Here is a 10,596-nt window from a genome sequence, read left to right as displayed (position 1 = left end):
TAACAGAGTCCTTGAAGGGAAAGCTGCTGTAGCTGTAAATAAATCCCCAAAATCAATAGCTTTATAAGTGTTCGACATTAGATGCTGACCACGTTGTTTAAGTGGACTTGTTTAACTGAAGGCTTTCGGTCATGCATCCGTACCAGATCACGTTTCAACTCGGCGTGGGACACTGCTCCTACGTTCACTAGCCAGCTTAGAATAAACGCTTCGTGATATATTGATAACGTATCAAATATATCTTTCATACCTCTTCTTGTCTGATTTCTGATTTCCATTGGTCGGGGAAAAGCTTCGAATATAGAAGGTGCTACTGGTAGCAGTTTGTAAAATCAGAATACTATTCGTATCTTCACTGCAATTGATATTTCTTCACGCAGTCCTAATTGACAATACTGTTTTCCTCAAAGTTCAGAATGTCCATTCTAACAGTTGTCACAATAGACATGAAAAAGAACTTCCTGCGTCAGATATCGACAAAAGAGAATATAAATACACATCTATATCATTCACGTTCACCATCAGTTCTAAAGCCTATAGCTCTTCAAATCAACTTGGTGAGACGAATAGTTTGCTTGATTGCGTAACATTGAAGTATGCAGTGGTATAAAAGGATTTACAGTTCCATTGTCCGAAGTGTATCGGAACCCTAACCTATGAAATAAGTTAAGTTGAAGCCTGCAGAACGACACCTATGCAAAGCTGAATAAAAGTCCCTCTAAAATGAATATGTAGGGAAGTTAAAATAACACTGAGATCCAAAAAACCTGACTTTTGGTAACCGTACCACTGGAGTATTAGATAGTACCTGGGGTCATCACAGGTGTATTCTATTATGGTTCGTTTGTTAAACGTGATGATATTTCGGTTCAAACTTTCACCTTCTGGATGCAGAATTTCTGATCGACATGCCTAACCTTTTTTTAGTTAGCGGGACTATAATTTATGAACGAGACAATTTGGCTTTACCAAATGTTGTTGTGAGTCACTCGCTCGACTCACGCGACACTGTTATAAAGAAAGCTAACAGTAAGAAGCCAGTAGCTAACCGGCAGAATCTGACATCACGGTCGAAAGCCGTGGACACGACTTTTAAGGAAGTTAAACTGGTCCCTAGTGTTGTCATTTGGAACTTGGAAGAATAGAAAGACACCGATCCTGCTAAGAGACATGCCCACGACCTGCAGTTCGTGGGATCTCTCATCAGAAATGTACTGCCCGATCAGGTCTCAGGGGTACATATCTCCAAAGTGATCAGACTCGGTAAATATGTTGGAGGCGAAACCCAACAGAGAAGGATCCTTAAATTAGTACTCGGTAATTTTGAGGAAAGAGACGTAGTACTGAATAATGCACGCAAAATTCGGGACTCAAATATTCGTATTCGATCAGACTGGCTACTTGAGGATCGGATCAAGTGGAAGAATGCCCTAACAGAGTTAAAAACTCGAGAGCTAAAAGGTGAAACGAACCTTACAATTAAAGGTTTTCGGGTAGTCAGGTCTTGGAAGCCAATGCTTCCAAGACCTGTGTGGGTAGAACGTATGTTTCCAAAAACACCTTAAATGTGTGTTACACGAATGCCCGTAGTTTTCGGAATATGATGTCTGAGCTAAGTTTGATGGTAGACGAATTAAATCCGGATATAGTTGTTATCACCGAAACTTGTATCACTTTAGATATAGACTGTTCTCCCATCATTGCAGGATACATCTGTATCAGAAGTGATAGAGTTAGAAGTCGCAAGGGAGGAGGCATAATGTTATATGTTAGGGACCACTTCCGCATAAACTCGATCATATCGGAGGTGCGTGTAAGTGGTACGTGTGAGGTAGTATGTTGTACAATTAGGTCTACAAACGGGTTAGTGACTATAGGAGGAATATATCGTGGTCCATGTTGTCTCGCTGACGACTTTATCCTAAGACACGTCTGCTCTTGGAGTAAAGCAGAATGTTGTCTCATCGTTGGAGACTTCAATGCACCCCATATAAACTGGATAGAGCTCACAGCTCCAGGTGGGGATTTCGATAGCGTCCTTCTGTCATCAATTATTCAATGTGCACTCGTACAATGTATCGTTAAGCCGACACATATTGACCTAGAACATAATCCGTCATTGATAGACCTTGTCCTCACACACCACTGTGAAGATATCGTCGACATTCAACACCTTCCCCCACTGGTGAATAGTGACCATGTCGTACTTTCCTTTAAGTTCCGGATACATGGTATAGAATTTGCATCTGCTCCACTCCGTCCTAATATCTGGAGAGCTAATATTCCGGCAATCAGGGACTGTGCTATCTCGGTTGACTGGTCGGTCAATGCTGACGGTTCGATCGATGATGCATGGAATAGGTTTAAGTCTACGTTCGAATCCGTAACCCAACCATTTATCCCATGGTCAGCACGTAAGCTATCACATTGCCCTCCATGGATAAATAAGAAAACCCGGAAGCTGTTGAAGAGTAGGAAACACTTCTGGGACTTATTCTTGTCAACAGGTCAGGCATCATTTAAGTGCGAATATAAAAACACCCGGAATATATGTAAAAAGACCACAGCTAAATCCCGCACGGCTTACGAACGACAGTTGGCATACGATAGCCGTACCTGTCCGAAGCGACTGTTTTCGTACGTTAAAAGGCGGACGAAACGTAGTGATGGTATCCCCCCGTTACTGTTAAACGAAAATTCAGCTTTATTGGCTGAATCTGATCTAGCGAAAGAGGAGACATTTGCCAACTATTTCAGTGAAGTCTACTCTACGTGTAGTGTTACAACTACTTGTCACATTGACAATGAGATACCAGCCATAGGACCTTTACACGTGACCGAGGATATTGTTCTTCCATTGATAACTAACCTAAAACCTTGTAAGATACCGGGCCCCGATGGGTTACACCCACGTTTGCTGTCATCGCTTGCGGACATTATCTCAAGACCGCTCACGACACTCTTCAACATGTCCCTTTCACGAGCTCAACTACCTAGAGACTGGAAAGACGCCATAGTTAGTCCTATATTTTAGGATGGTCAGAGACGGATCGTATCTAACTACCGGCCTGTTAGCCTGACCAGCATAGTAGTTAAGTTACTTGAAAAATTAATCCGGGCTAAGCTACTGAGTCACATAGATTCGTATAATCTGTTAACTCCCGAGCAACATGGGTTTCGTAACAAGCATTCATGCTTGACTAACTTATTCATTGCGAGAGAGGATTGGACAGCTGCCCTAGGCAACGGCCAGTCTGTTGACGTGATATTCATAGATTTTAGCAAAGCGTTTGACAAGGTTTCACACTTAGGTCTTATGCAAAAGCTCTCGAGCTTTGGAATAACAGGTGCTATACAGAAATGGATAGGAAGCTTCTTATGTGACCGCAGACAGAGAGTAAGGGTCAATGGAACGCTATCCGAATGGAAACCGGTCAAAAGTGGTGTACCCCAAGGCACCATCTTAGGCCCTCTACTTTTCCTTCTGTATATTAATGAACTACCTTTATTATTTAGGTCTTCGACGTTATTGTTTGCGGATAATGTTAAAATTTGGAGAACAATAAGAAATGAGACTGATCGTCATTATCTGCAAGCTGATTTAGACGAATGAGTTAGATGGGCTCATGATTGGGGCCTGGAAGTTAATTCCAGGAAGAGCGTGTTTCTGCACATCGGACACGATATTAGTTACCACTATACCATTAATGGTACATCACTTCCACGCGTTCAAGAGCACAAAGACTTAGGGAGTAACTGTAAGTCACGACTTGAAAACCACTATGCACTGCAATGCGGTTGCTTCCAAAGGTTATCGTGCGCTATGGTCAATTCGCAAAGCATTTAAATGCTTCGACGAGGATATGTTTCGAATTTTATATCCCACCTATATAAGGCCACACTTAGAATACTATATACAAGCAGCTAGCCCATGTCTGATAAAGGATACTAAATCGCTTGAGCGTGTCCAGCGTGTGGGGACAAAATTAATGAAGGGTCTTTCTAAACTCCCTTACGATGAGCGTTTAAAACGTCTAAACCTTTTCCCCTTATCTTATCGTAGGACGCGAGGTGACCTTATACTGGCATTTCGTATCTTTAATTATGATTTGGGTGTTAATATGTCTTATCTTTTTTCTCCCTCCAGCACTAATAATCTCCGGGGTCATAGCAAGAAGGTTCGGAAACCGCGATCTAATAAACTAAAGATGGGGTCCCGTTTTTCTCATCGAGTGGTCAATGACTGGAACGCTTTACCAGAACAAGTGGTATCGGCACCATCAGTGAACATTTTCAAGAAGAAGCTGGACCTTCACTGGAAGGAAATCTGTCAGGATTAACACAGGTTCATCAACATACTATCCTTATTACTGAAGACTTACGACAATCAGGCAAAAGATAACAGGTACTGCGTTTTGTCGCGAAATTCGCTCATCCATTTGGCAAAGTACCGTTTTGGCATTATAGGTGATGCCATTTCGTGATGAAGACTCTGAATCTTGCTCTTAACCTAACTGTCAACTGTAAATAATGATTCTTATTCCTCATACAGGTTTGTAATCTTCATTTGCTCTTAGTTTATAGGCGGACGCTCTCAAGGTCACTTTAGGCTCGTTTGAAGGTCTTCGTCCCATGTATAGATACAGTTTTCCTCTACTATTGCGAAATTATGGTAGTGGGACCAAGCAGTCAGGTAATCTGTGTCCTACCGCGTATAAGTAATTTTAGTTTTTTCAAATAGATTGAAGGTAATAAGATCCAAGCTAGTCCTAGGAACATGCGGTATAGTGTGTGGATATGTTGGGTTTTCGCTGATTACAGATAGGGAAGATACACCAGAATACTATCCTCGTCATATAACTGTAAGTGCATTTTCATGAAAGTTATATTAATCATATAACTACTATTTAGAATTTCTGTTTTTCGTTTATACACGTATAGATCTTAGTTCAAACTGCTTTTTCTACCTTAAAGTGTGAGGTTGTTCTAAACGCAGTAAACTAAAAATCTCCTGATTTTATCCCCACTCCTCTCAGAATTTTTCACATTCACATCGGTTCAAGGGTCAAGTGTTGTCACGAACCATAACTTGGTCACTGAATCTCAGTTTTGGTTTGGAAAGTACATGGAGCCAAGTGGCCTGTTTTAGTCCTGGCAATGTAAGTTCCATAGGTCGGTTCAATTTGAATATAAGTGTGCCGATAGGTGGTAGCATTAACCGCGTGTTAAGGTAAGGAGTTTTACGTGTTGATGAATTATTGTTGGTGAACTCCAAGTTGTCTAGCTGGGAAACTGTGCTTAGTGGAGTCCCCCAGGGTACAGTTTTGGGGCCAGTGTTATTCCTCCTGTACGTAAATGACCTCCCTCGTCTACTATCGTCATCGGTCTTACTCTGTGCTGACGATGTCAACATGTGGAGAGCGATACAAAGCAAGGGCGATAGCTTAGAACTCCAAAATGACCTGGAGAGATTATCTGAATGGTCCCAAACCTGGCAATTGCCGATAAATACTTCCAAGTGTATTGTGATGCATATTGGCCACCAGGGTACAGATACATACACGATGAATAACACTAAGTTACCTATTGTTCGGGCACACAATGACTTAGGCGTCATCGTTAGTCAAGACTTAAAGACTACTGCACACTGCCGTGCAATAACCGCCAAAGGTTTTAGAACTTTATGGTCCATACGCAAGGCTTTTAGGCATTTCAACGCTAAAACGTTTCTGACTTTGTATACAGTGTTCGTACGTCCTAAACTTGAGTACTGCATACAAGCGGCTAGCCCCTGCTTGAGAAAAGACAGTGAACTCTTGGAAAGGGTTCAGAGAACAGCAACTAGGCTGATTCCCGGAATAGCGAAGCTCCCGTATGGTACTAGACTGACCAAGCTAAACCTATTCCCGCTGTCATATAGAAGAATCAGAGGCGACTTGATTACAGTTTCCAAATTGCTTAATGACAAATTTACACCTGATATGCCCTCATTTTTCTTGTCTTCCAAAACAGAAAATCTACGAAAACACTCCAAAAAAGTTCACAAACCCAGAACGGATTACTTGTCAGCTGACTACTGACTTTCCCATAGAATCATCAACGAGTGGAATTCATTACCTCAGCAGGTGGTTGAGGCTCCATCCGTCGACTCCTTCAAAAGAAAGTTGGATCAGCTGAGAGACCATCATTGCCAGGACCAACACAGGCCATCAAACCTCCTGTCCTTTCCAAACTGAAACTGAATTGATGGGAAAGTCGGCAATCAGCTGGCAAGTGGTTGGTTTTGAATGTTTGGACTTATTTGGAATGCTGTTTCAGATCCTCTGTTTTGTGAAACTGTAAAATTGAGAACTTGTTAGGTATATATAATTATGAAATGCTTTGAGGGCCGCGACCAGATCACGTAACAAGAGTAATACATTTCGTTTGATCAACATTTTATAAAACGACTGCCTTTCTATCCTAGTAATTTTTATTTAGCCTGTGGTCTTCAGATTTCTGTTTGTACGATGTTCAGGTGAAAATTATGTTTGACGATGTCCGAAATGGAAATCTATAAACTGTAGCGTTGTTTCGATTGATAATAATGACAAACTTGCTAGTTTACGCCTGACACTAACTTGTTTGTGATTTTGCCTATTTCGTTTGCTTTCTGGTTAATTTCCTAGTGAACCACTAAATAACAAATAAGTTTACACTTTGGAGTGTAATGTTTTGTTCACCCGTGACCTAAATCATTAATGGGGCATGAAGGTTTTTCAAATAAGGTTAATATAATACAACTTGACCAGAATCATGTACCTGAATTACAGGTGCCATTAGGATCCATTTAAGTCACATCTAAATTCTCTGGATTTTCAGTTGTAACAAGTAATTCGTTTTTTAATTACAATATCTAACATATCAGCCTTTCATTATTTCTGTCTACTTCCTATTTGTAGGCTGCACTTTGTCGGCACATTCCACTGAACAGTCTGTCCAAATTTTGGGGTCGGTTGGCTGAATGTCATATCCCAGTATTCTTAAGACCTATAATCTACCATTCCTACTCGCAATTGTTCCGTTGTGATTTAAGCGAAGTTGAAAATCCTGACTTAAGAAGTTATACGTGTCTATCAGACTTTTTTATTCGAAAGATTGCTACAGATAAACGACCTATTCATTATTCGGCGTCATTAGTAAGTAATCTATTTCATTCACCGGTTCATATTATATATATATATATATATATATATATATATCTGTCGTGCTCTTTTGTTCTGTACAGTCGCTTTAAACTCCTGATGTAAAGGGTTTGTAAAGCAAGAAAGTTAAGACTATGGAAATCTTCATTGGCAAAAATTAAAGGGTAGCGTTTATAGCTCATTCGTATTTCTGGGCCTCCAGGCTCACAGGAATATTTGGACGGTGTTGTTGAATAAGGGAACAATTCACTTACTGATAATATCCCTTACTTGTATCTCACCATGTATCTCTAAAGTGTGTTCAATTTCCTGGAGTGTATCATGGCATTATAATGGACACTTAAAAAAGTTCTATTTGTTACATGTGTCTTCGACTAGTTCCGTGTTGAGTAATTACATTTTAAAATCTAAACGTTCGTTTAACGGTTGGTTGTCGCAGCGTCATAGTCAATAAAACCACCTGTAGGAAGCAATTTCCTGCAGGTGCAACTCTAAGGTATTCTCTAGACTGTCGAGCACAGAGTCTTGGTTTCGCCAAAGTCAGAACAAGTGAGCTATTTGGCTTAATAAACTTTATCTGTTTCTAAAAGGTAAATTCACGTTAGTATACAAATAATCAGTACAGTCTATTACATAGGGGAAAGGAGAGACATAAATAACATACCGAACAGTAACTAGAGGATAGGAAAAATAAGTCAACAAGGCAAATATTATTTTACAATGAACATAAAATTGTGGTTGGTGGATAAACAAGACATAGTCATACAAGGTTAAGAAGGTTAGTGTGGTGGTGAGCGTTTCACTTTATAATTGGTGGGTTCGTTTATCGATTTCCCTTTACACTCCCCCGGAAACGCTCACCACGTCTATCCTCCTGGGTCGTCGCCGTCAGATAACCGGCTTCTTCCAGTAGGCATAGGCTTCGTACATCCTGGATGATTTCTTCGATTGCTGTACGAACTCGTCCACCAGGGCCATAGCTTACCTGTTCAACAATGGCTTTAGGCCATAGACTTCTACTCGTTTCAACGCTACCAACGAGAACTAGGTCTCCCGGTTGTAAATTCTTGCGTACGTTCAACCATTTATTTCTTGTTTGGAGAGTCGGTAGATATTCTCTTATCATCCACCTATACCAAAATGTGGTTTTTAACCTCTGAGCTTCTTTCCATCTTTTATTGGATAATAGAGTCTTATCCACAGAAACATCGTCGAATGATAATCCTTTATAAATCAACAACAATTTATTCGGTGTAAGTGCCTCTAGGGTGCCAGGATCATCCGTCATTTTAACTAGTTGTCTGTTATTTAATCTCCTTTCTGCCTCAGTTGGGATCATTTGCAAAGCTTCGTCGGTCAGCACATTTTGAAATAAAAGTGCTCTTAGAATTCTAATAGATCTTATGATGTGTTCCCACGCACCACCTCCATGACTTGTCCTAGGTGGGTTGAAACGCCATTCACATTCTCGTTCATTGAGGTGGTTCTCTATTTTGTTTTGATCCCAAGAGCATATAGTCCGTCTCAAGCTAGCATCTGCATCTCGGAAATTTGAACTGTTATCGCTAAAAATACTCTTCGGTCATCCTCTTCTGGAAATAAACCCTGATAATGCGCATAAAAATGAATCCATGTCTGAAGAGTAAGCCATTTCAATGTGAACAGCTCTAATAGATAAGCAGGTGCATAAACAGCCGTAACGTTTCTCAACGACTTTCACACGTTTGGTATACAATGGTAAGAAATAATCCACACCTACTTGGCTAAATGGCGGCGAATGAGTTTCTAGTCGGTACTCCGGCAACGGCGCCATTATTTGGGAGCATGGCATAGAGTAAAGTCTTCTACATAAGTAGCATCGTTTTAGAACTTTCCGGACGGCAGAGTATCCTCTAACGATCCAATACTCTTCACGAATACCACTTAAAGTTTGAGTAACTCCGACGTGCGTGTTAATCAAATGATTATGCATTTTAATCATATCTGTGACAAAGTGATTATTAGGAAGAATAATAGAATGTTTGGTTTCGAAGGGTAAACATGATAATTGCAGACGTCCTCCCACGCGGATCTTGCCTTCTAATATGAAGGGGTTGAGATTTCTTATCGAACTTTGACGGATTGATTTTTTTCTCTTGACCATCTTGTCCATTCTTTCCTGACCTTCCTGCTGTCTAGAAGCGTTGTCTCTGAGCGTTATCGGTGAACTGTCTAGAATTCTTTTTTCGACTGGGAATGCGGCACTTTGGACTAGCTTAATTATGTCACTCTTCGATTTACCGATATCCCCAACACTTAGTGCGCCCGAGATCAGACATTTATCATTCCTCTTGTTTAACTTATCGGTAAACCGTCTGCAGTATGGAAACACCCTTAATAATCTGGACCATGACTTACACGTACGAAATCGATCTAGAAACTCGTTGCATTTTGAGGATCCGAAATCTCTTGCTACTACATGGGCCACAGTGTTCTCACCCTTTTTTAGGTTAGGCCATTTATCTTTTTCCTCCCACAGGAATCCCGGCCCTTGTAACCACTCCCTTATCTTAGCTTTATCACTTAGTGATAGTTCACGTGACGCGTTATCCGCGGGATTCAATCTACCTTTCATGTATCTCCATTGGTTCGGCGTGAACAACTCATGTATAGTTGCTAACCTGTTACTCACAAACCTTTCAAATCTTTTAGTCGTATTTTTTATGCAATGAAGCACAATTGACGAATCCGCCCAATAGATGACCGATGAAATAGGAATATTTAACTGTTCCTTTGCATGCTTTCCGGTCTTAGCACACACAACACAGGCTGGTAATTCCATTCTGGGCATAGTGACAAGTCTTAGAGGAGCAACTCCAGACTTAGCTAGCAGAAGTGAGCAATGAATCTGACCAGAAACACTTTCATAAAGAATATACATAACAACACCATACGCAAGCTCAGAAACATCGGCAAAACAATGAATTTGAGCAGATGATGGTTCAAACCTTGGTTTCAGACATCTTGGTATTCTTAAGTAGTCCGACTCTTTTATGTGTCTACACCAAATATTCCACTTCGCTTGACAATCCATGGGTAACTCTGCGTCCCAGTCTAATTTCTGCCGACAGGTATCTTGTAAGATCACTTTGGCTGGTAGTATTATTAGGGCTATAAACCCAAATAGATCAAAGATAGATGCTACGTACGACAAAATGTTTCTTCTGGTTAGGTTTCCATGAAATTCATGAACTTATTGGACTCACAGACGGTAATGTTTCCTTCAATACGGTCTTCCTCTGGAATTAACTCCAACACTTCAATATTATTACTAGTCCATTTAGTTAAGTTAAATCCTCCCAAACTTAGGAGTCTTATGAAATGTGAATATGTCAGTTTGGCTTCTTCTATAGCATCCACACTTATCAATAAA

General features: G+C 40.5%; 1 protein-coding gene across 1 annotated transcript in view; it reads left to right on the top strand.

The window, feature by feature from the left end:
* Positions 1 to 446: 446 nt before the first annotated feature.
* Positions 447 to 10,596, top strand: part of Smp_021830 (phosphatidylserine decarboxylase proenzyme 1) — a gene marked incomplete at both ends in the record, with an annotated part of 18,646 nt that continues 8,496 nt past the window's right edge. Inside the window, 3 exons of the mRNA XM_018795343.1 lie at positions 447 to 557; positions 4,749 to 4,862; positions 6,942 to 7,178. Coding sequence (XP_018649665.1) covers positions 447 to 557; positions 4,749 to 4,862; positions 6,942 to 7,178 — 462 coding nt within the window. The remainder of the gene's footprint in view (positions 558 to 4,748; positions 4,863 to 6,941; positions 7,179 to 10,596) is intronic.

This window comes from Schistosoma mansoni, chromosome 2, assembly GCF_000237925.1.
Source record: "Schistosoma mansoni strain Puerto Rico chromosome 2, complete genome".
Lineage (NCBI taxonomy): Eukaryota > Metazoa > Platyhelminthes > Trematoda > Strigeidida > Schistosomatidae > Schistosoma > Schistosoma mansoni.
The sequence above is the reverse complement of the archived record's forward strand: the minus strand, read 5'-3'. Positions and strand labels throughout refer to the sequence as shown.